Source organism: Chrysemys picta, chromosome 2 (genome assembly GCF_011386835.1).
Source record: "Chrysemys picta bellii isolate R12L10 chromosome 2, ASM1138683v2, whole genome shotgun sequence".
Taxonomy (NCBI): domain Eukaryota; kingdom Metazoa; phylum Chordata; order Testudines; family Emydidae; genus Chrysemys; species Chrysemys picta.
The window spans coordinates 280,772,566-280,794,172 of record NC_088792.1 but is presented as its reverse complement, the minus strand read 5'-3'; the positions used below and the strand labels follow the sequence as shown (position 1 = coordinate 280,794,172).

At 42.7% G+C, this 21,607-nt stretch overlaps 1 protein-coding gene across 8 annotated transcripts in view; it reads left to right on the top strand.

The window, feature by feature from the left end:
• The window catches only part of AGO2 (argonaute RISC catalytic component 2), a 123,854-nt gene that overhangs the window by 80,664 nt on the left and 21,583 nt on the right, over positions 1–21,607 (top strand). For all 8 annotated transcript variants that reach the window (XM_065586279.1, XM_005291044.5, XM_008165141.4 and 5 more), the window contains 6 exons: positions 3,414–3,547; positions 6,572–6,756; positions 10,841–11,000; positions 17,725–17,815; positions 18,969–19,163; positions 19,989–20,123. In XM_065586279.1, coding sequence (XP_065442351.1) covers positions 3,414–3,547; positions 6,572–6,756; positions 10,841–11,000; positions 17,725–17,815; positions 18,969–19,163; positions 19,989–20,123 — 900 coding nt within the window. The remainder of the gene's footprint in view (positions 1–3,413; positions 3,548–6,571; positions 6,757–10,840; positions 11,001–17,724; positions 17,816–18,968; positions 19,164–19,988; positions 20,124–21,607) is intronic.

Here is a 21,607-nt window from a genome sequence, read left to right as displayed (position 1 = left end):
GCAAATGAACTGGAGCTCAGCAGTTTCTCTTTGGAGTCTGGTCCTGAAGTTTTTTTGCTGTAAGATGGCTACCTTTACATCTGCTATTGTGTGGCCAGGGAGGTTGAAGTGTTCTCCTACAGGTTTTTGTATATTGCCATTCCTGATATCTGACTTGTGTCCATTTATCCTCTTGCGTAGTGACTGTCCAGTTTGGCCAATGTACATAGCAGAGGGGCATTGCTGGCATATGATGGCATATATAACATTGGTGGACGTGCAGGTGAATGAGCCGGTGATGTTGTAGCTGATCTGGTTAGGTCCTGTGATGGTGTTGCTGGTGTAGATATGTGGGCAGAGTTGGCATTGAGGTTTGTTGCATGGGTTGGTTCCTGAGTTAGAGTTGTTATGGTGCGGTGCGTGGTTGCTGGTGAGAATATGCTTAAGGTTGGCAGGTTGTTTGTGGGCGAGGACTGGCCTGCCTCCCAAGGTCTGTGAAAGTGAGGGAACATTGTCCAGGATGGGTTGTAGATCACTGATGATGCGTTGGAGAGGTTTAAGCTGAGGACTGTAGGTGATGGCCAGTGGAGTTCTGTTGGTTTCTCTTCTGGGCCTGTCTTGTAGCAGGAGGCTTCTGGGTACACGTCTGGCTCTGTTGATTTGTTTCTTTATTTCCTTGTGTGGGTATCGTAGTTTTGAGAATGCTTGGTGAAAATCTTGTAGGTGTTGGTCTCTGTCTGAGGGGTTGGAGCAGATGCGATTGTACCTCAGTGCTTGGCTGTAGACGATGGATCGTGTGGTGTGACCGGGGTGGAAGCTGGAGGCATGAAGGTAGGCGTAGCGGTCGGTGGGTTTTCGGTATAGGGTGGTGTTAATGTGGCCATCGCTTATTTGTACGGTGGTAATTTTGGGTTCTTCTGTTCTTGGGTACCTAACTTAGGACACCTAAGGCCTCATTTTCAGATATGCTAAACACCCAAAGCTCTATTTGACTTGAGGAAAACTATCTGGAGTTGTGAATGTTCAACAGCTCTGAAATTTATTATATTGTACTAGCACCAAAAAGGCACCAATCAGTAATCTGTGGCCCTTGATCTCGTTCTTCCAGCCCTGCCCCCTACTACTTCAGCCCCAGCTAGCTGGAGGGGCCCGTGGTGGGGAGAAAGGGGTTGGAGAGCGAGCCCACCCCACACTCACCCAGCAGCAGCAGCTCCTGTCCCCCCATTCCAGGCATTGCAACCTGGCACACTGGATCACAGCACCACTTTGATTTGGCCCAGCAACCCCTCCATCACAATAAAATTTGAGTGAGGTGCACCATGTTGCAACATCACTTGGTTTGGGCATCCTGGGCAAACTTCCCCTTTTGCCTAACTCCTCCCCCATCCCCCAAATGCCGGACAGCCCTGATGGCGGAATTCTTTGAGGGTATGTTTAAGGCAAGGGGTGATATGGGGGGCAGTGACAGGTGACCAAGCTAGATCCTTCCCTCAACCCACTGGTGGGCAGGACCCACAATTTGGGAAAGGCTGATCTAGAGGGTGGTCTGTGATGTCACAAGGGGTAATGAAGGTACTCGGATACCATGCTGGTGGGTGTAGTATAAGAACCTAAATAAAACAGAGTAAAAGCTAGAGTTTGGAGCTTTGAGGGGGTCTGGAGTGGATGTATAGGTTGCTCCTTTGCTCACACTATTCCTGCTACTGCCTCTACATCTACCCTTGTTATTGAAATGTTTGCCCTACAATTTCAGTGGGGGTCATAATTTGAGGACATATCTTGATCTTCCAATTTATCATGGATTTTCATGAAACCTTGCAGTACAATTTTAAATTAAAACAAAACATCATGAAGAATGCATTTTCAGTCAAAGGTAGGAGGGAAAGCTTCACACTTCTAGATATCCATACCAATTAAGATAATTCCCATCCTGAGATTGAGTTCTGTCTTCATCTTCTGTTGCCTATATAACTAGTGATCTTGTAGCGAATTCCTCACAGTAGCGTCTACTAGATAGGGACAAAAAGACTTTTTTCTATATGACAGAGTTCAGAAACCAGGATCCTGTTCTCGGATCTTCCACATATTTTCTCTGTGACCATGTGTGAATCCCTGGACCTTTATGTGCCTTAATTTACTGATCTATAAAATATGGGTAATGATGCTTACCTATCTTACTGGACTGTTGTGAGGCTAAATTAATTCCTGCAAACTGTATTGAACTTCTGGAAAGTAGCTATAGAACCGCAAGCTTTTATGTATGTATTTATTAATTAATGCCATTCATGACTCTTCCCATTTACTACCCATATACATTCTGCTGATTTTTATTGTAACAAATATAGGGATTTGTATTTTTTTTAAAAGCATTGTAACAAGGTTGGGACTCACCCCCGTGGCGCCTCCTACTGGTTACTCCGGAAATTAGCTCAGTCCAGTGGAGCGTCCCCTCTCGGTGGTATCCCGCCCGTTTTCTTGCCCTCGGTTGGCTTCTGAGGCCACGTCGCTCACCAACTCGCGGCGTCCTCTTCAGGACCACTGCCCTCTGGCAGTACCCTTTAGTCCTTCCACACCCCCTTCCGGGGGGGGGTCAGTCAGCAGTCTCTATGTCCAGCCACCGTAGTCAACCACACACCCCAAAGTCTAATCCCTCCTGTCAGGGATCTGGCATGGTCTGTAATGGCCGCTCCCTACGACCAATGGGTGTACTGCAAGGGGGAAGGGGGAGACCCAGGCCCACCCTCTACTCTGGGTCCTGGCCCAGGGACCCTCTGGCGGTAGCCTCGCTGTCCTCCTTCTCTCCCCTCCATCTGCCCGCTTCCCTGGGCCGCTTCCCCTACGGCCCCTTGCACCCGCTAGGCCCTTCCCTTCAGGGCCTGCAGCCTGGCAGGCCTCAGGCTAGAGCTCCTCTTTGTTCCCCGAGCCTGGCCAGCACTGCGCTGTCCACAGTGCTAGTTTCCCTGTTTTGGAGACTGACCTTCCCCTCTCAAAGGCCTGGGACAGACTGACTCTCCTCTCCCTGAGCAGCCTTCTTATAGGACTGAGCCTGGCCCTGATTGGCTGTCTCCAACCCGGGCCCTGATTGGCTCCCAGTAAGCCCTTCCCCCATTGGCTGTGCATCTGCGCAGGCCCACTGTCCTGCCGCAGCCCATAATCTCAGGGAGTGGGGCAGCCGCCCCACTACAAGCATTCAAAAATTGAATAAACTGTATTGTCTCTTCCTAAATTTCACAAATTATCAGATTCATGTACTTGAACATATGTTGTTGTAATGATAGGAAGGATAGTGATCTGCGTAACAACTGAATTAATATTTATGTATTTAATCTACTGACACAGACTTGAGACTATAGAATAGACTAGTACTTAGTGAAGCAGCGGCTTGGGGATTTTTTTGGAAGTATTACCCATTTACCACTTCCTTCTCTTTCTAGAATAAAGCAATTGCTACACCAGTTCAAGGGGTTTGGGATATGAGGAATAAACAGTTTCACACTGGAATTGAGATTAAGGTCTGGGCAATTGCCTGCTTCGCTCCCCAGCGACAGTGCACTGAAGTTCATCTTAAGTAAGTATGGTTTTCTTTCCTAGAAAGATATTTGGTTACTTACTGATTTTGAAAGAAGTGGATTGTGTGGCACTATTGTACATTGTGCTTTTTTTTCAGTAATATTCTAAATGCTGTATTTAAAAAAAAAAATCTTTTCCCTTTGTTATGTCTCTGCTTTAGAAGCTGTAAACTATTGATTGTGTTTTCCCTGTCACAAACATTGAATTCAGTGTTTTGAGAGGTGTACAAGCCAGTACGTGTCTCATTTGTTTTTCTATGTGCTAGTATCATAAAATCCTCAATGTCAAAAGCAATGTGCACCGCACTGGATATGGCAAGGTGCCTGCCATCGATAGGGGTTTCCAAGAAATGGAGATGAGAAAGAAGGCACTTGAAGCAAAGAAAAATGTCTACTGCTGAACACTTTTCATCATTGAAACGTCGAATGTACATGTGTTTCTGTATTATATCTCTATAAGCTGTTTTAACCTGAAAAGTCTACATCTGCATTGGACCTATTTAAAGGGACATTGTCAACTTAAAAATCAAAATTATTCATAAAGCTTTCTACCCACTGTTGTTACAACACCCAAAATTACTGTAGTTGAAAGATTAGGGGAAATTTTTTTTCCAGTTAGTTTACTGAAAAGTTCACTGCAAAGAAGAGCTTGAGTGTCACATCTTGCAAAACAAACTCAGGCACGAGGATTTCCCAAAATATGTCAGAGTGGTTCTGGATCGGTGGTATGTGAGGCTACTACACCTGACGGAGACTGCTGCCAAAATAAAGACTAGGAACAATATAATCCACAAACTATTGGGAACCAGTTGGGGAACAAATACTCGCACCTTGTAGACAGCCACTTCTCCCCTTGTCTTCTCAGCAGCTGAATATTGCATGTCAGCATGGTAGTGTACATATGAAACTTGTCAGTGTGCAATTGAACACTGAGAATTGTCACAGGAGTGCTGAAGTCAACAGCAACAGTCTGGCTCTCTGCCCGCATGCCTATCTTACCACTATCCCCCCAAAGAGAAGCTGCAATAATAGGTGACTGTGACCACACAATAATGAATCCAGACTTGCCCATCTACAAAGATCTCCAATGCATTCCAAGACGCCGCCGTAAGTCCAGGAACCCCTTAAGCTGCTGAAGCTATCAAAACCTCAGGACTGTCATCAAAAGACAAGCGGCGAAGGCTGTGGGTAAACATAAGGGTCAAGAATCAAAACCTGAAAGTGGATCCTACAGACCAACCACCTGGTTTCACTATCCCATGTAAGATGGATCACAGTAAACTGTACCAGAAGCTCATATGGGTGTGGCAGTTATCTCCTACACACTTGGAAAATGGAGGACAGTCCGTATCTGAATGTGAAGAAGCCATACAAACCATGAAACATACAGTGAACTGCAGCCCTCTGAAGATCCTTCTCTGTGAGGTCAGCCTTGATTCGTTCTGCGTCACTGGAAGCTGTACAGTAGATGACAGACTTGAACATTAACCTTTAATGTTACTATTTTAAGTTACCAAATGAAAAACATTAGTTAGTTTGTGCATTTGAGTGCGTTGTATATAGTCCGTTTCCCTTTTTGTATATATGTGTCTTGCACAGCAACAAGGAAGAAAAACTGTTACAAATAACACCTAAGATTACTAGCCCAAAAAATTATTTAAAAAAAAAATTCTCTTTGGTTTTGCTTACTTTGTATTTTTGACAGAACTCTGAAACGGACTGTACACACTTTCTTAGCTGATGGGCAGGTGTAGCCCTCTCATGTGCTGCTCTGTTGGAGGAACTTGCTGGAATGCTCTTTGGCAGGTCCTGTAAGAAGGTGGTTACCAGCAGCGCAGCAGCAGAGCTGCTGCTGTTTTTAACTTTTGAGTCAGGAAGACTTCTCCTTTTGTTTGGGGCCCTCCTCTGAGCTGGGGAGCAGCTATTATCAGAGGTGATCATAAAAAAAAAATTGACTCCCCAACCCCCTGCACAGGGCTGGGGGAGGAGGGGCAGAAGGAAGGGGTTCTTCGCTCCCAGATTTCCTCTGTTGGTTTTCTCTGAAATTCAGATGTTGGCAGTGCGGGGAGAGGGGATAGCATTCCCTCAGTGCTACTGTTTCTGTTGAGGAGGGAGGCTGGCTGGTAGAAGTGTAGCTAGTTTTTTGGGTGTAACAAGCGTTAGGCTGGAGTCTTCAGGGTCTTGAATTTGACTAGTTCCAACTAAATCTGGTTGACAAGTTTCATCAAAGAGTTTCCCTTATCTTAAAGGGAAACTTGTCAACCAGATTAAGTTGGAATTTAGCATTAGTTCTGGAGACTCACTTTTTGGAGGATGATAGTATTAATAAAAATAAGTTGGCATTTATCTATTCTACTACATATGATAACTGAAGTCCACACAAAGCCACTGTGGAGTCAAAGGGTATCTTAATTCCACTTTACAGATGGGGAAATTGAAGCAGAGGGGTTATAACTTGCTAGAAGCCAAAAGTAGGGAGTCAGTTTCAGAACTAGGATTAGATCCAGGCTTTCAGACCTGTGCTTAGACCACTGCACCAGGACTCTTGGATTTAGGTCAGAAAATTAAAAATTGGGGTTCTATAAGTAAACCAACACTGAAATTGACTTTGTTTACCTGTGTAGAATTACTTAATTTAGCTCAGTCCAATAGGAAATGCCCTCCAGACACTGTTGTCACAAAGAAATTAAAAAGAAATAATTTCTGCCATTATGGTGTGATTTATATACATGTACCCCGATACCTGCTGTGTTGTTGTAGTGAATTAGAGTGCTAGTGCATATTGAAGCTTCCAACATTGGGGAGCATTGAAAGAGTTTCTCTCCCTGTTCCTTCTCCCCTTTGTCCCTCCATTAACAGCTAAATGATATTTGGTTCATTTGAAAAAATGTACACATACTGGGTCAGATTCTGTTCTTATGCCAATGCAACCTCATCAAAGTCAACAGCATTATACCAGTATAACTGAGAACAGAATGTTTCTTTCTTTCTTCATAGTAATCTAATGTATCTGCATTCTTTAGGTCCTTCACAGAACAACTGAGGAAGATCTCAAGAGATGCAGGAATGCCAATCCAGGGGCAGCCATGTTTCTGTAAATATGCCCAGGGTGCAGATAGTGTGGAACCTATGTTCAGACATCTAAAGAACACCTATGCTGGGCTACAGCTTGTGGTAGTCATTCTGCCAGGGAAGACTCCAGTTTATGGTAAGTGCATAGTGATCACGTACATGGGAGGTGGAGGGTGTTTGAGTCACCACTATGTATGTTGTATGAAGAATTACATCACCAAAAATTTCTTTCAAAGCAATTAGATAAAATTCCACAAAGAAATAGCAGGGGCCTTACATTTTCTTTCCTTCCTTCAAAGGTGCTGACCCCTTCTCCACTTCTTAATTCTCAACCATCTCTTTTTATTTATTTTTATTTCCCTCTTCTCCTCCTATCCTTTTTCTCCCAGGCTACCAGTGAGGCATACAATATAAGCTAGAAACTTGAGCTCATGGCCACCTCTGAAGGTCAAGTTTTCTCTACTTTTTAAATTTAGTTAAAGATACAAACATTGTAATCTCTGGGTCCACCCGCAATCAGCGGAAAGTCACAAGTAACAAAGAAAATTGACAAAAATCAACTCAAAAATTGCATGCACCTCCATCAAAAAAACTCCACCTACTCCAGCCACCAACCTCTGGCAAAAAGCTGAATGAAAGCATGAGCTTTCTGATAAATTCAGGCTTTGTCATATTGACAAGTGGATTCCAGAGCTGACGCTACCCTTTTTTCCAAGCCCTTCACTCCAGCGCATTAAAATCTAGAGACTTGATGATGATGTCGTCCCAGGTGATATGACTGTTGAGATCGTGCATGGGGAAAGAGGGAGTTCTTAAGATCAACAAGACACAAACCAGTAGAACTTTGTAGGTCAAAACTTAGCACTTTGAATTGCACTCAGAAGCAAAATGGTAACCAGTGCAGGCTACAAACACAGGTATACAAGTATAATATACTTCAAATAAGCAGGTGCATTCTCAGATTTACCTAATCCGCCTACCCATGTGATGTTTCCATCACTTTCAGTGGATCTACCTCTTCTTCTTTTTAGCAAAACTCTACCCTAGCCATCTCTTTTCCTCTTTTCCTCACTTCACTCCTTCTTTTAGGGCAGTCTCATCCACTATTACATGGCTTCAAGTACGGGCTGGTCCACACTAACCCCCCACTTCGAATTATCTTAGTTCGAATTTACCGCAGGTCCACACATGGCAGGCAGGCTCCCCCGTCGACTCCGCGTACTCCTCTCGCGGAGCAGGAGTACCGGCGTCGACGGCGAGCACTTCTGGGATCGATCCCAGAAGATCGATTGCTTACCGCCGGACCCTGAGGTAAGTATTAGACGTACCCTACTTTGTCTATTCTGATGACTCACAAATCTACCAAGCCATTTGTTTCCCTGCATCCAGTCCAACATCTTAGTCACTTAAGTGTAACGTGGCAAAAACTAAGCTCCTTATCTTCCCTTTGTTCGAAGACTGATGAGAAATTAACCCAGGGTGGATTAACATAGAGAATAGGAGAGTGATGCAAAAAGAAATATGGGCTAATAAGCAGGGCCGGCTCTGGCTTTTTGGCTGCCCCAAGCAAAAAAAAAACAAAAAAAACCTGTGGCGAGGCCGGAGCGCGGGTGCTGGGGGCGGGGGGAACGGGCGGGAGAGAGAGAAAAGGGGGCGGCCAGGGCTACAGCGGGGGCGCTGCCATGCGGCCCCTCCCGCTGCGCCGCCGCCTGCCGCGAGGGCTCTGCTCCAGTCGGCGGGGAAGGAAAGAAGAGGACTGCCCTGCAGGGCGCTCTGGTTCTCCGCGCCACCGCCCCCTACAGGGCGGCCGAAGTGGAACAAAAAAAAAGCGGCCGTGCCACCCGAGGATTGGGCAGAATGCTTGAGGCGGCCACTCCGGAGGGTGGCGGCACGTCCAGCTATTTGGCGGTAATTCGGCAGACGGTCCCTCACTCCCGCTCGGAGCGAAGGACCTCCCACCGAATTGCCGCCGCAGATCACGATCGCGGCTTTTTTTTTTTTTTTTTTTTTTTTTTTTTGGGCTGCTTGGGGCGGCCAAAACCCTGGAGCTGGCCTTGGTGCCTGTAGCCGGCCCTGCTAATAAGGAGGAATGGGCAAAACCATCACATTTTTCTTTTTCTTTTTCTTTTTTTTTGGCTTGAGCCTTCCAGAGGAAGCTGCCTATTCCAAATGTGTGTGTCATTGTTTTGGGATAAGAATTTAAACTTGGAATGAAAAAATGTGAGCCTCTTTGTTGGCTGATTGAAGAGGACTCCACTTATCCTCTCCTAGCCCCTGCAGTATAGGAAGTGCTGTTCTATCAATATCCATCCCTTTCCCCAATCACTAGCCTCACTCCTGATCCTCTCTCCCCATCCTCTCATTTCTCACTTCCTGTCCCATCCAATCTTCTTCTGCACCCATGTTCTCCCTACATCCTGCCGCATAGTCTCTTATTCCCCCTCCCCTCTGTCTCATACCTGCATCCCACCACCCAACATTTCCCTGCATGCACAACCCTGATTTTCCTCTCCTGTATTCATCTGCCCAGTATAGTCCCCCTTTCTGTCCCCTGATAGCATAGCCCGAATCCCATCTTCCCTGAGGGCAGCTTGGCTTCACTGCCATTGTGATCAATGGCACTGGTGGCCATCTATGCTAAAGGCAGACTAAGCTTCCTCCCACACAGGCTGTAAGGAAATAGTAAGCGTCTTGATTGATGGCAGTTTCTTGGCCTCATTCCCATTGTTCTCAATGGCAGACATTAGCCATTTTGATAGAGGACAATTCTTTGTGAGCTTCTCTAGGGAAGATTTTATCTATCAGTCTCCACTGAATGATACATTTCAGTTATGCAAAATAATGGCAAAAAACCCAGGCAACAAAGAAAACTGACAAAAGTCAACTCAAAAATTGTATGCAGCACCCCCAAAAAACTCCATCTACTCCAGCCACCAACCTCTGGCAAAAACCTAAAAATGATCCTAAAAATTTCTCTTAAACCAGGGGTCTCAAACTCAGTTTACCTTAGGGCCAGTGCCAGTCCTCAAATCCTCTCAGTGGGCCAATAATGTCACTGAAGATGGTGTTCACACCACCTCCCAGTCCCACTACCCTTTTCCCTCCCTCCCTTGGCCTCATGCCACCTCAGCTGACTCTGCCCGGTGACTAGTGACGCTGCCTCCATGGCCGTCTCTGCCTGGCAACTAATGATGCTGCCCCCATGGCTGACTCCTCCCAGCAACTAATGATGGTATGTCTGTCCCTCTCTCCCAGCCAGTGGGAGCTGCGGGGGGCGGTGCCTGCCACGGACAGCCGGCAACATGGCTGCATGGGTCTCTTCTCCGTGGCTCCGCCAGCAACAGCGGGGATAGGGAACTGCTTGCAGGGAGCGAAGCTGCCCGAGGTGAATGACACGGTGCTGAGTGCAACCTCTGGGAGGGTCCCCGGAGCAGCAGGATGGAGCAACGTTGGGGGGAGGGGCATGTGAATCTCGCCTGCCCTCTCCGCTCCCACCTCCCTTCGGCTGGCAGCCATGAGGGCTGGATGAAAGAACTTTCTTAAAAGTTTCCACGTGCCACAGCGTGGAGGTTCTTGGGCCACAGATGGTCCGCGGGGCAAGACGTTGAGACCCCTGTCTTAAATGATCTTTTGTGCTTGATTTGCTCAAGATTCACCTGTACCAGTTTCTGTGTAAATGCACAACTTTGTTTTAAAGATATGTTGATAATAAAATATCAGAAACTGGATTTCAGCCAGAGCCTAATTTCAAACTCTTCATAGTAAATTATTACACAGAGTCAAACAAAAAGACTGCATAAAAAATTCAAAGGTCTAATAAATGAATGCTCTGAAATTTCACTGGAAAATTGAGTTACCTACATGTGGAACAAAATAGGAATTTATACCCTTAAGTCCACTTCAGAACACAGGCTTAGCCAAGGAGTTGCAACCAGTGCCTCCATAAACTGTTTTAAAATGTATGTAACAGTATTTTTTTTAAAAGGCAGTCGAAATGATAAATCTGCAATTATCATTGTATATTTAGATTCCAATAAAACTCGTATCTTTTCAGTAGAAGGATGGTAGTATAAACCCAGTAACAGTGAGGAGAAAATAAAAGTTTAAACAAATGAACCAATAACATTCTATTAGAAAGTGATTATAGCTAAATGAATGCCATTTTTCTTTATTATTTAAGAATATCTGAATAGTTTTTATTTTCCCTTGTGTCTTGGCAGCGGAAGTAAAGCGTGTTGGTGACACTGTGCTGGGGATGGCTACACAGTGTGTTCAGATGAAAAATGTGCAAAGAACAACACCACAAACTCTGTCCAATCTTTGTTTAAAGATCAACGTCAAATTAGGAGGAGTAAATAACATTTTACTGCCACAAGGAAGGTAAGTTGATTTTGAAGGTTTTTTTTGTTTTATTTCCATACGCTAAGGGAGACATGAATCAGGTTAAAATAGTTTAGACTTTTTTTTAACCTGTTGCTAATATCACCTTAAAACTATTAAAAATGAATTTACTTTTTGTTATTTATGATGCTTCCCTCTGGTTTTATAATCCGTTTCTAGTCAATTTCACTTTCAGATGTTAATGTAATAGCACTCTGCTGCAATATTTGGATACTGCAAAGAAATACTTTTAAAAAAATTTCCATTGGAATCTGTCGGTTTATAAAAAAGAAATATTGCTGCTTTATTTAAAAATTTGAGCTTGCAATACCATTTCAGAGTTTTCACTTGAAATAAACCTTAACAGATCTGTTTACTTATGTATTTAATGACAAATAGAAGTCATCTTGAAAATTAATATTCCCCTATTGACCATGATTATAAAGCCAGAAGGGTTGGAAGGCAAAGGATCTGGATTCTATTTTCTGCTCCCCTACTGACTCTACATGTGATTACATGCATGATTTCACTTAGTCATAGCAGAAGCCATTACCCATACTCCAGTTAGAAGGTTCAGAGGGAAGTCCATTAAGTGTAGATAGGAGTCTTCCATTGTGAGTTAAGTGTTCTTTGATGGGCCATTTAACTTGAATAGTTCCTTCACAGTGTGCTGGCTAAGTGCCATGTGGATGTTACCACAGAAGCAAACATTTGAAATACAGATACACAGTTAATATTCATTACTTCAGATACAAAAATGATACATGCATACAGATAGCATGATCATATTCAGCAAATCATAACCTTTCCATAGACCCCTTACTTGACATACTTTGTACAAGATTTGTTGTAATTATATAACCGTGGTAGCAACAATGATCTACATGGTCATATTTTAAACAGATAACATCACAGAAGGGTCTCCCCATCTCTACTCAGAGAATTTTGACCTGGATCACATCATGTATTCACATGTTATGGTCAGGTGGGTGTTCCACCATGAGCTAACCTGACTGCACATTCCATGAGGTCACAACCTTTAGCAGCTGCATTCCTGGCGCAGATCCCTATTCAGGACATTTGCAGAGCAGCAACTTGGTCATCAGTGCACATGTTTGCTTCCCATTACACCATAATGCACCAAACCAGGGATGATGCCAAATTTGGTCAAGTTGTTTTGTAGTTGGTGTCTCCATGAACTCCACTCCCACCACCTATGCAACTCCTTGGGAGTCACCTACAGTGGAATGCACATGTGCAATCACTCAAAGGGAAAACGGTTACTGACCTTCCTTAACTGTTGTTCTTTGAGATGTGTTGCACATGTCCATTCCACGACCCACTCTCCTACCTCTGTGTCGGCATTGGCCGGAAAGATGGAACTGAGGGGGCGTGGGGTCAGCTGGATGCTTTATACCAGCATTATGAGCAGTCGAGCCACCCCGACAGGTACCGCTGAGGGAAAAGTTTCTGGTGACTCTGCTTGGGGCACGGACACACCTACAGTGGAATGGTCATGCGCAACACATCTTGAAGAACAACAGTTATGGAAAGTTAGCAACCATTCTTTTCCCCCTCTGGGACAGTGTTTTACAATTTACAGACAAGTTGCCAAAGGAGGTGAGACAAGAGTTTCTCACAGAATTGGATGAGGGAAGGTTGGTAGCCAGGGCCTTGGTTCAGGCTGCAGTGGATGCTGCCAGAGTCACGGCATTGTCCATTACAATACATAGATGTTCATGGTTCCAGTCATCAGGGTTTCCTCAAGAGGTCCAACACATCATTCAAGATCTTCCTTTTGAGGGACCAACATATTTTTTCACAGCAGACCAATGACAAGCGTCATAGCCTAAAGACACTAGTTGTTGAGTGTTTACTCTCCTCTCCCAAAGACGAAGCTGTTCTGTCCACTGCAGTACCACTGTTATCCTTCTTTTTACGACTTGACACCAGGACCAATCTAGAAGGGAAGGGAAGAGCTAGAACAGAGTAGGCCAGTTACTCACTGATGGTTGAGGTATTTGTGGGAGAGGAATCCACATTGAAATTTCTTCTTGGCTGCTACTCCAGCCCCGGAGTTGGGAATGGGCTGTAATCTCAGTCGTCCACCTACATCGGGATTTGCAGAAAATGTGGAAATGGCAGTAGCGCTAATGACTTTTTTGTTTCAGTTTTCATCCAAAAGGTTAGTAGCAATTGGACATCTAACATAGTGAATGCCAGTGAAAATGAGGTAGGATCAGAGACTAAAATAGGAAAAGAACAAGTTAAAAATTACTTAGACAAGTTAGATGTCTTCAAGTGACCAGGGCCTGATGGAATACATCCTACAGACCAGCCAGCTTAACTTCTGTACCCGAAAAGATAATGAAGCAAATAATTAAGCCATCAATTTGCAAACAGCTAGAAGATAATAAGATCATAAGTAATGGTCAGCATGGATTTGTCTAGAACAAATATTGTCAAACCAACCTAACAGCTTTCTTTGACAGGGTAACAAGTCTTGTGGATAGGGGGGAGTTTTATATGTGGTATATCTTAACTTTAGTAAGGCTAGATGGAGTTACCATAAGGTGGGTGCATAACTGGTTAGAAAACTATTCCCAGAGAGTAGTTCTCAGTGGTTCACAATCAAGCTGGAAGGGCATATCGAGTGGGGTCCCGCAGGGATCAGATCTGGTTCTGTTCAGTATCTTCGTCAATGATTTAGATAATGGCATAGAGAGTACATTTATAAAGTGTGCAGACAATACCAAGCTGGGAGGGGTTTCAAGTTCTTTGGAGGATAGGATTAAAATTCAAAATGATCTTGACAAACTGGAAAAATGATCTGAAGAAAATAGGATGAAATTTAATAAGGACAAATGCAATGTACTCCGCTTAGGAAGGAACAGTTGGTTGCACACATATAAATGGGAAATGACTGTGACTGTCTAGGAAGGAGTACTGGAGAAAGGGATCTGGTGGTCATAATGGATCACAAGCTAAATATGAGTCAACAGTGTAACACTGTCGCAAAAAAAGCAAACATCGTTCTGGGATGTATTAGCAGGAGTGTTGCTAGCAAGACACGAGAAGTAATTCTTCCACATTACTCCATGCTGATTAGGCCTCAACTAGAGAATTGTGTGCAGTTCTGGGCGCCACATTTCAGGAAAGATGTGAACAAATTGGAGAAAGTCCAGAGAAGAGCAAGAAAAACGATTAAAGGTCCAGAAAACATGATGTACGAGGGAAGATTGAAAAAAATTGTGTTTGTTTAGTCTGGAGAAGAGAAGACTGAGGGGGGCATGATTACAGTTTTCATAAGAATGGCCATACTGGGTCAGACCAAAGATCTTCTAGCCCAATGGCTAATGCCAGGTACCCCAGAGGGAATGAACAGAACAGGTAATCATCAAGTGACCTATCCCCTGTCTCCCATTCCCAGCTTCTGGCAAAAAGAGGCTTGGGACACCATCCATGTCCATCTTGGCTAATAGCCATTGATGGACCTATCCTCCTTCACGTACATAAAAGGTGGTTACAAGGAGCAAGGAGAAAAAATATTTTCCTTAACCTCTGAGGATAGGACAAGAAGCAATGGGGTTAAATTGCAGCAAGGGTGGTTTAAGTTGGACATTAGGAAAAACTTCCTTACTGTCAGGGTAGATAAGCACTGGAATAAATTGCCTAGGGATGTGGTGGAATCTCCATCATTGGAGATTTTTAAGAGGAGGTTAGACAAATACCTGTCAGGGATGTCTAGATAATACTTAGTTCTGCCATGAGTGCAGGGGACTGGAGTAGATGGGCTCTCAACGTCCCTTCCAGTCCTATGATTAAATGACTAGCAGAAAACTGTTTACTGGGTACACTTATCTATTGAAATAAAAGGGATTCTCCTGGTCTCCGCAAAAGCTTTTTCTTCAGTCTAATCTCCAGTACAACATGTGCTGGGCTATTTGTTATACCTGAAGCAGCCATTAGTTCCATCAGCATGCACTTAGCCCCTATGTCTGCTTTCCACCTTTCAATTGGTAATTGCCTACTTTTCTCCAATCCTATGTGTGTCATGTTTTTGAAGGGTTTGTACTGGTTATATCCCAAAGTAGAGAATCCTATTCCCTCTTGGGACTTAAACCTTAGTAAAGTTAATGGGTCCACCCTTTGAAACAATGGCTACATGTTGGTTCATGTTCAGTGAAGGTAGCTTTTTGGTGGCAATTACCTCTTCAAGGAGAGTAGGAGAATTGAGAGCTATGGTATCTGACCTATCATATACAGTCTTCTACAAGGAGAAGGTATAATTACCCCCTCAGCCAAAGTTTCCACCAAAGTGGTTTCTTTCTTCCACATCTATCAAGTGATTTACTTACCAACGTTCTTCCCTGAGGCTATGTCTACACTACCGCGGTAAGTCTACCTACGCTACACAACTCCAGCTACATGAATAAAGTATCTGGAGTTGATGTACCTTAGGTTGAGTTACCGCAATGTGCACACCGCGGGTGGTCGACAGGAGAAACTCTCCCTTTTGACTTACCTTGCTCTTCTCGTCTGAGGTAGAGTACAAGGGTTAACTGGAGAGAGATCTGCTGTCGATTTGGCGGGTATTCACTAGGCCTGCTAAATCGACTGCCAGCGGATCGATCTCAGAGCATCGATCCCAGCTGTAGTGTAGACCTGCCCTAAGCCTCATACTCGTAAAGATGAGGAGAGGTTCCACATACTGGACGCTAGAATGGGTGGGACTAAACCATTTAGGTCTTCCTTCCAACTGTTCGTGGCAGTTGCAGACAGGATGAAAGGTCCACTAGTCTTATCCCAAGGAATCTCGTTATGGATTTCCTCCTGTATATATTTGTGCTACAGTGGCCAATGTAAACTCCACCGATCAGCACATTCAACAGGACCACATGCAGCCTCTGCAGCCTTTCTGGGTTGGGTGCCTATACTGAACATTTGTAGCGCTGCAGCTGGTCTTGAGTACATACTTCTGCTTTTCACTATGCCATCTCCTGAAGTCTAGAGATGATGCCAGATTTGGACATATGGTCCTCGAACCATATTTACCTGCCTCCAGTCCCACCCCTGGATTGAACTGCCTGTGAATCACCAGAAGTGGAAAGAACATATGCACTCATTCGAAGAAAAAACAGTTATTAACCTGTTCTGTAACAGTAGTTCTTTGAGATGTGTGGCACATATCCAGTCCAAAACCCACCCTCCTTCCCCTCTATATCAAAGTCTCTCTGATCAGAAGGAACTTCAGGTTACTGGGGCAGTTACACCCTTTTATGCCATCACGCAGCAGCACAAGGTGGCAGAGAGTGCATGTGACCAGGGCCGGCTCCAGGGTTTTGGCCGCCCCAAGCAGCCAAACAAAAACAAAACAAAAAAGCCGCGATTGGGATCGCGATCTGCAGCATCAATTCGGCGGGAGGTCCTTTGCTCCAAGCAGGAGTGAGGGACCGTCCGCCGAATTGCCACCGAACAGCTGGACGTGCCGCCCCAAGCACCTGCTTGGTAAGCTGGTGCCTGGAGCCGGCCCTGCATGTAACACCCCAAAGGGTACAGCTGATGGAAAAATCTCTGACACTAGTGTAGTGAGCACATGCACACCTGAAGTGCAATGGACATGTGCAAAGTACAACAGTGGATTAGTAACCGTTTTCTCCTCAAAAGTTTGGCTTTACCACTGGCAACATTTTAACTTCACTAAGTGACATGCTCTTTCCTCCCATGCAAACCCACCAACTTGAAACACTGACATCTAGAGAGATGAAGTTCCTACTTTTCATTCCAATAAACTGTTTTCTCATGAAAATAGAACTAAGCAGACAGACAAAAAAACCATTCACACCAAAATATGTCTGGTGTTGGATATTGACATTCTAAACAGGTGGATTTTTTTTTTATGTTGATCATATAATTGTTTTAATTGATTGTCATTTACTGATATTTCTGCCAGGAAAAGAAAAAATTATTCTGAATTATTAGTTTTAAAATGACATTGTCCAAGCATTTCTTCTGAAAGATGGACATGGAGTGTTCTTCGCTTTTGAAATACTGAGAAACTTAATTTTGAAAATTAGCTACGCAGTAACTCACCCCTCTGCTTCCCCCCCCCCCCCAATGAAAAATAAAAACTCCCTTTAAAATAGTGTCTTGTTGGGAGGGGGGAGTTGAAATTTACAATTTCTAGCCTGGTGTCTCAGTGAACTTCCTGGGTCGCTTCTTAGAATGTCAGCTTCCAAACTGACCAGATTTAGCCAAAAACTCACAACACAATTGATGGAGAGGTACTTCAATATAATTTACTTTGAAGCATCCCTGAGAAATATCTAAAGCTCTGGGACTTTGTCTTCTTTTTATAAAACAGACAGAAAATTCAGATTTAAAAAAAAAATTAAAAATTGGTATACTTAAAGTATGCATTGTGGAATTGAGCATGTTTTTTCAGATGCTATACATTGTAAGAAATACAATTTACAACTGTGTTAGTTTCCCCATTAAAGTAGATTGCAAGCTCTTTGTGCCTTCCTCGGTATGTGTGTGTTCCTCACCTAGCGCAATGGGACTCTGATCAGGATCTTTGGTGCTGCTGCAATACAAATACTTAACAATTAGGTGTGAAAGGAGATAGTACTTGTCTATGTCACAGGTGTACTGAGGATTAATTAGTTAATATTGGGAAAGTATTTATAAATGCTAGATATCACTTTCACTTTCTTTTCATTAGGCCTCCGGTATTTCAGCAGCCTGTCATATTCCTGGGTGCAGATGTAACTCATCCACCAGCTGGAGATGGAAAAAAGCCTTCCATTGCTGCAGTAAGTAAACAGTGGTAATCTTTCAGGGGGGGGTTTCTTTTGCTGTTTAAATTTAGTTGAGTTTCAGTTTGTTTTTACAGAGATTGTGAAGGATACTGTTATCCTACACTATGGTATTAAATAGTATTTTACTACATAGTCTAATGAAATTTCTTTTGGAGAGTTGATTTTAGTAATAATTACTCAGATATTTGTGAGGTAAAGCTATTTTATACAATAACTCAAACATTGCACAAAAATGGAGCTTTTCCAGGGTCTGAATGTAATGTCATAAAACATGGGTAGTAACCCCCCATATGTACATAATATAATACATACATTATAAATACACATATTATAATAATATTAAGACACTCTACACAATGTATTTTGGAGACATTGTTGTACTTTTTGTGGTTCATTAGGAGGCTGTGGTGAATTGTCTTATAATGAACACAAACTATGCAGTAATCCCCCAGAAATGCACTGGTAGTCCCGTGCTGAATAAAGTCTATAGAATGTTGGTGTAGTGAGCTCTCGATGATCATTCCAATGCGTTCAGACAAGCTGCTGCATTAAGTGCTATCTGAACCTTGCAAGTGGTTTTCAAAGATAGTTAATACACTGGATTAATCCAGTTTATAAGTGACAAAGATGTGGATAACAGTGAAGTCTGTATCCAAGAGGAATGATTGTTTTTGGCCAGCTAAGTGCAGATGGGGTGGTAGCATTCCTCGCCACAAAGACCACCAGGGACTCTAGGAGCAGGTGGGGATCCAGGGCATCCCTATGTTGTGAACCAGTTGTGAAAACATATTTTTCTAGTTAAAGTCCATGTTAAGATTGTGCTTTAAAAATTCCTTCAGTTTTTCAAAACACAAGTTCATAGATTTGTTTCACAAATAAAATATTAAATCTTCAGTTTTAGCATTATATATAATCATAGGTGGCCCAAAGCTCAATACTGAACACTTTTCCCGTGCACGCAATCATTTTGATTGCATTTTCTCTTGTCTTTATGCTCTGTATAGATTGTAGCATTTTTAGTGAGGTAATGAATCGTTAGTCTTTGTTTTTAACTGTGTTCTTTTTAAAAATAACCTTAAAGAAGATCCCTTGTAGTGGCTTGGTATTAAGCATGGGTCGTATGTTTGTGTGTTTGTTTTTTAAACAGGTTGTAGGTAGCATGGATGCTCACCCTAATCGATACTGTGCCACTGTGCGTGTCCAGCAGCATCGTCAAGAAATCATCCAAGACTTGGCTGCCATGGTCAGGGAGCTGCTTATTCAGTTCTACAAATCAACCAGATTTAAACCAACTCGCATTATTTTCTACAGAGATGGTGTTTCTGAGGGGCAATTTCAACAGGTTAGATTCTTCACACTTTGAGATGTTGCATGACTTTTGATTATACAGTGTGCTAAATTGAAATTATGAAAAGAAGTAACCCTGGTTTCCTCTCTGTAAAGGTCTCAGGCATTGGCCAAGCAGTGTAGGGAAAGTATCATCACAGCTTTCAGGATCTTACTACTTCTCCTTTTACAGAACGATTTTACATTCTTTCACAACAAAAGAAAAATTTTAAATGTCATTCAGTTTTTAAAATTGTGAATGTGTTTGATGTCTGAGACCAAATCAAGGGTTTAACATTGAAGTTTGATTGCGTAGTCTAATAACAGTGATTTTTTAAAAAAAATGTAAGTAAGTTTTCTGATTTTCTCCCATTTTTCTAAATCCTACCTTGATATATTACCTCTTTCCACTTGCCCCCCACAAAATTGGCAAACACCTTTTTGTATTTATTTTTCTTTCTCAGAAGCCTCATGTTTTAATGAAGCATTTTAGTATATTTTTTCAGATATACACAGTTTTTCTGCTTTAATTTTTTTAAAAATATTTACTGAGTATTCTTAAAATAATTTCACACTTTATTGCATTAAAAATTCATAAAATTTGGTAAGCTCCATGCTTCTTGTTCTCAGACTTTACCCCATTCTTTCCCCAGTCTTTGTGGTTATGCCAAGTCCGCTTTCTAATATTCAGCTTTCTGTGAACTTCCATGTCTTTCTCCACAAGCCCTAAATAGCTAATAAGTAGCAGTATAATTATTTTTATAATCTGCTGGATGTTATTAACTTTGTATGCACCTTATTTGTCACATTTTTCTGTCGGTTGTGTTTCTTTCTGACTTAGGTTCTCCACCATGAATTGCTGGCTATCAGAGAAGCATGCATTAAACTAGAAAAGGACTACCAGCCTGGAATTACATTTATTGTTGTGCAGAAAAGGCATCACACCAGGCTCTTCTGTACAGACAAAAATGAACGGGTATGTTCTAAATATTTGTCATTCAAGGGTTAGCATATTGCCTGAATACCACACAAAACTGTATTAAAACTGCCTTCTATTTGAGTATTGGTAATTTTGAAAATATCTATGGATTAATGAGTAAATTATACTTGTGTTTGAAGAAATTTGCTTTTGTCTAACAGTTGGTCTGCTTTGGGATACATATTAGGGGTGAGGAGAGCAGCCGAGTCATTTTTGCCAGTGTATTCCTGACACAAAAAAATTAGACTGCAAGGAGTTTTTTCTTAGATTGGAACACAGTCGAAAGGACTGTCAAATACATTTCATAGACATCTTTTTGTGGCATACTGAAAAATCATTATTGTAACTGTATATATAAATACATTTCAATATTATGGAATTAAAGATGGAAAAGAGGTGTGTTAGCTGTCAGTTCCTTTCCCAATCAGTGCAGAATTGTTCCCTTCAGTTCATTTTTTCTGGTGCTTTTTCCAGCTCAGTTTCAAATGTCCCATTCAATAGATCTTTCCTTAGGAGACTGTCATACAATCCAGTAGATCATTGTCAAGGTTCCCTAATACTCAACCCAGTTTTGTTTAATTTCATTATTCCTAGTTGTTCGGCTCCTCAAAATTCCTAGATTACGTATGTACCTTACCGCTTGTAAAACTTTGGATCATTGTAAAGGGGGAGGTCTGTATTAAGGTCATAATCCTACTCAAGTGAGCAACCATTACACAAATAGTCCTAATTCATTTCAGTGAGATTACCAGTATTAATCAGAATTGTTCCTATCAGAAAGGGTTTTTAAGATCTGGTCCTAATTTACTATTTTGGGCTCAATTCAGCACTCCTTGCTGAGGAAAAACTCCCATTTGATATTGGTGGGAATTGTTTCTGCATAAGGAGCATTGAAAAGGGCTCTTATGTACTAACAGCAGCCTTTTAAAGACAATCTGTTCTGAGCCACCAACATGGAACATAGGTTTTAAGTGTTCAAGAACTTCTCATTACCTTATTCCATTTTCCTCCATTGAGATCCAATGGTGGTTTTATTCTTCAAACATGAATTTTTACAGTGAATAGGCCAGTCCCCTTAGTTACATTTTTCTTTTTCAACTCTTTCTTGAGGCTGTTTTACCAGCATGGAGGGAAGACGAAATAGCTACTTTGTGCTCCAAGCTATCCTTTCTGGACTTGGCAGTAGCATAGCACTATTGGTAATGGCTCGCTATATCTATATATGTAATGAGAACTGTTTTTCTTTAAGCTACAAAGCCAAATCAAGGAAACATAGTTGCATAGGTGGTGGGATTGGAGTTCATGGAGACACCAACTACAAAACAACTTGACCAAATTTGGCATCATCCCTGGTTTGGTGCATTATGGCGTAATGGGAAGCAAACATGTGCACTGATGACCAAGTTGCTGCTCTGCAAATGTCCTGAATAGGGATCTGCGCTAGGAATGCAGCTGCTAAAGGTTGTGACCTCGTGGAATGT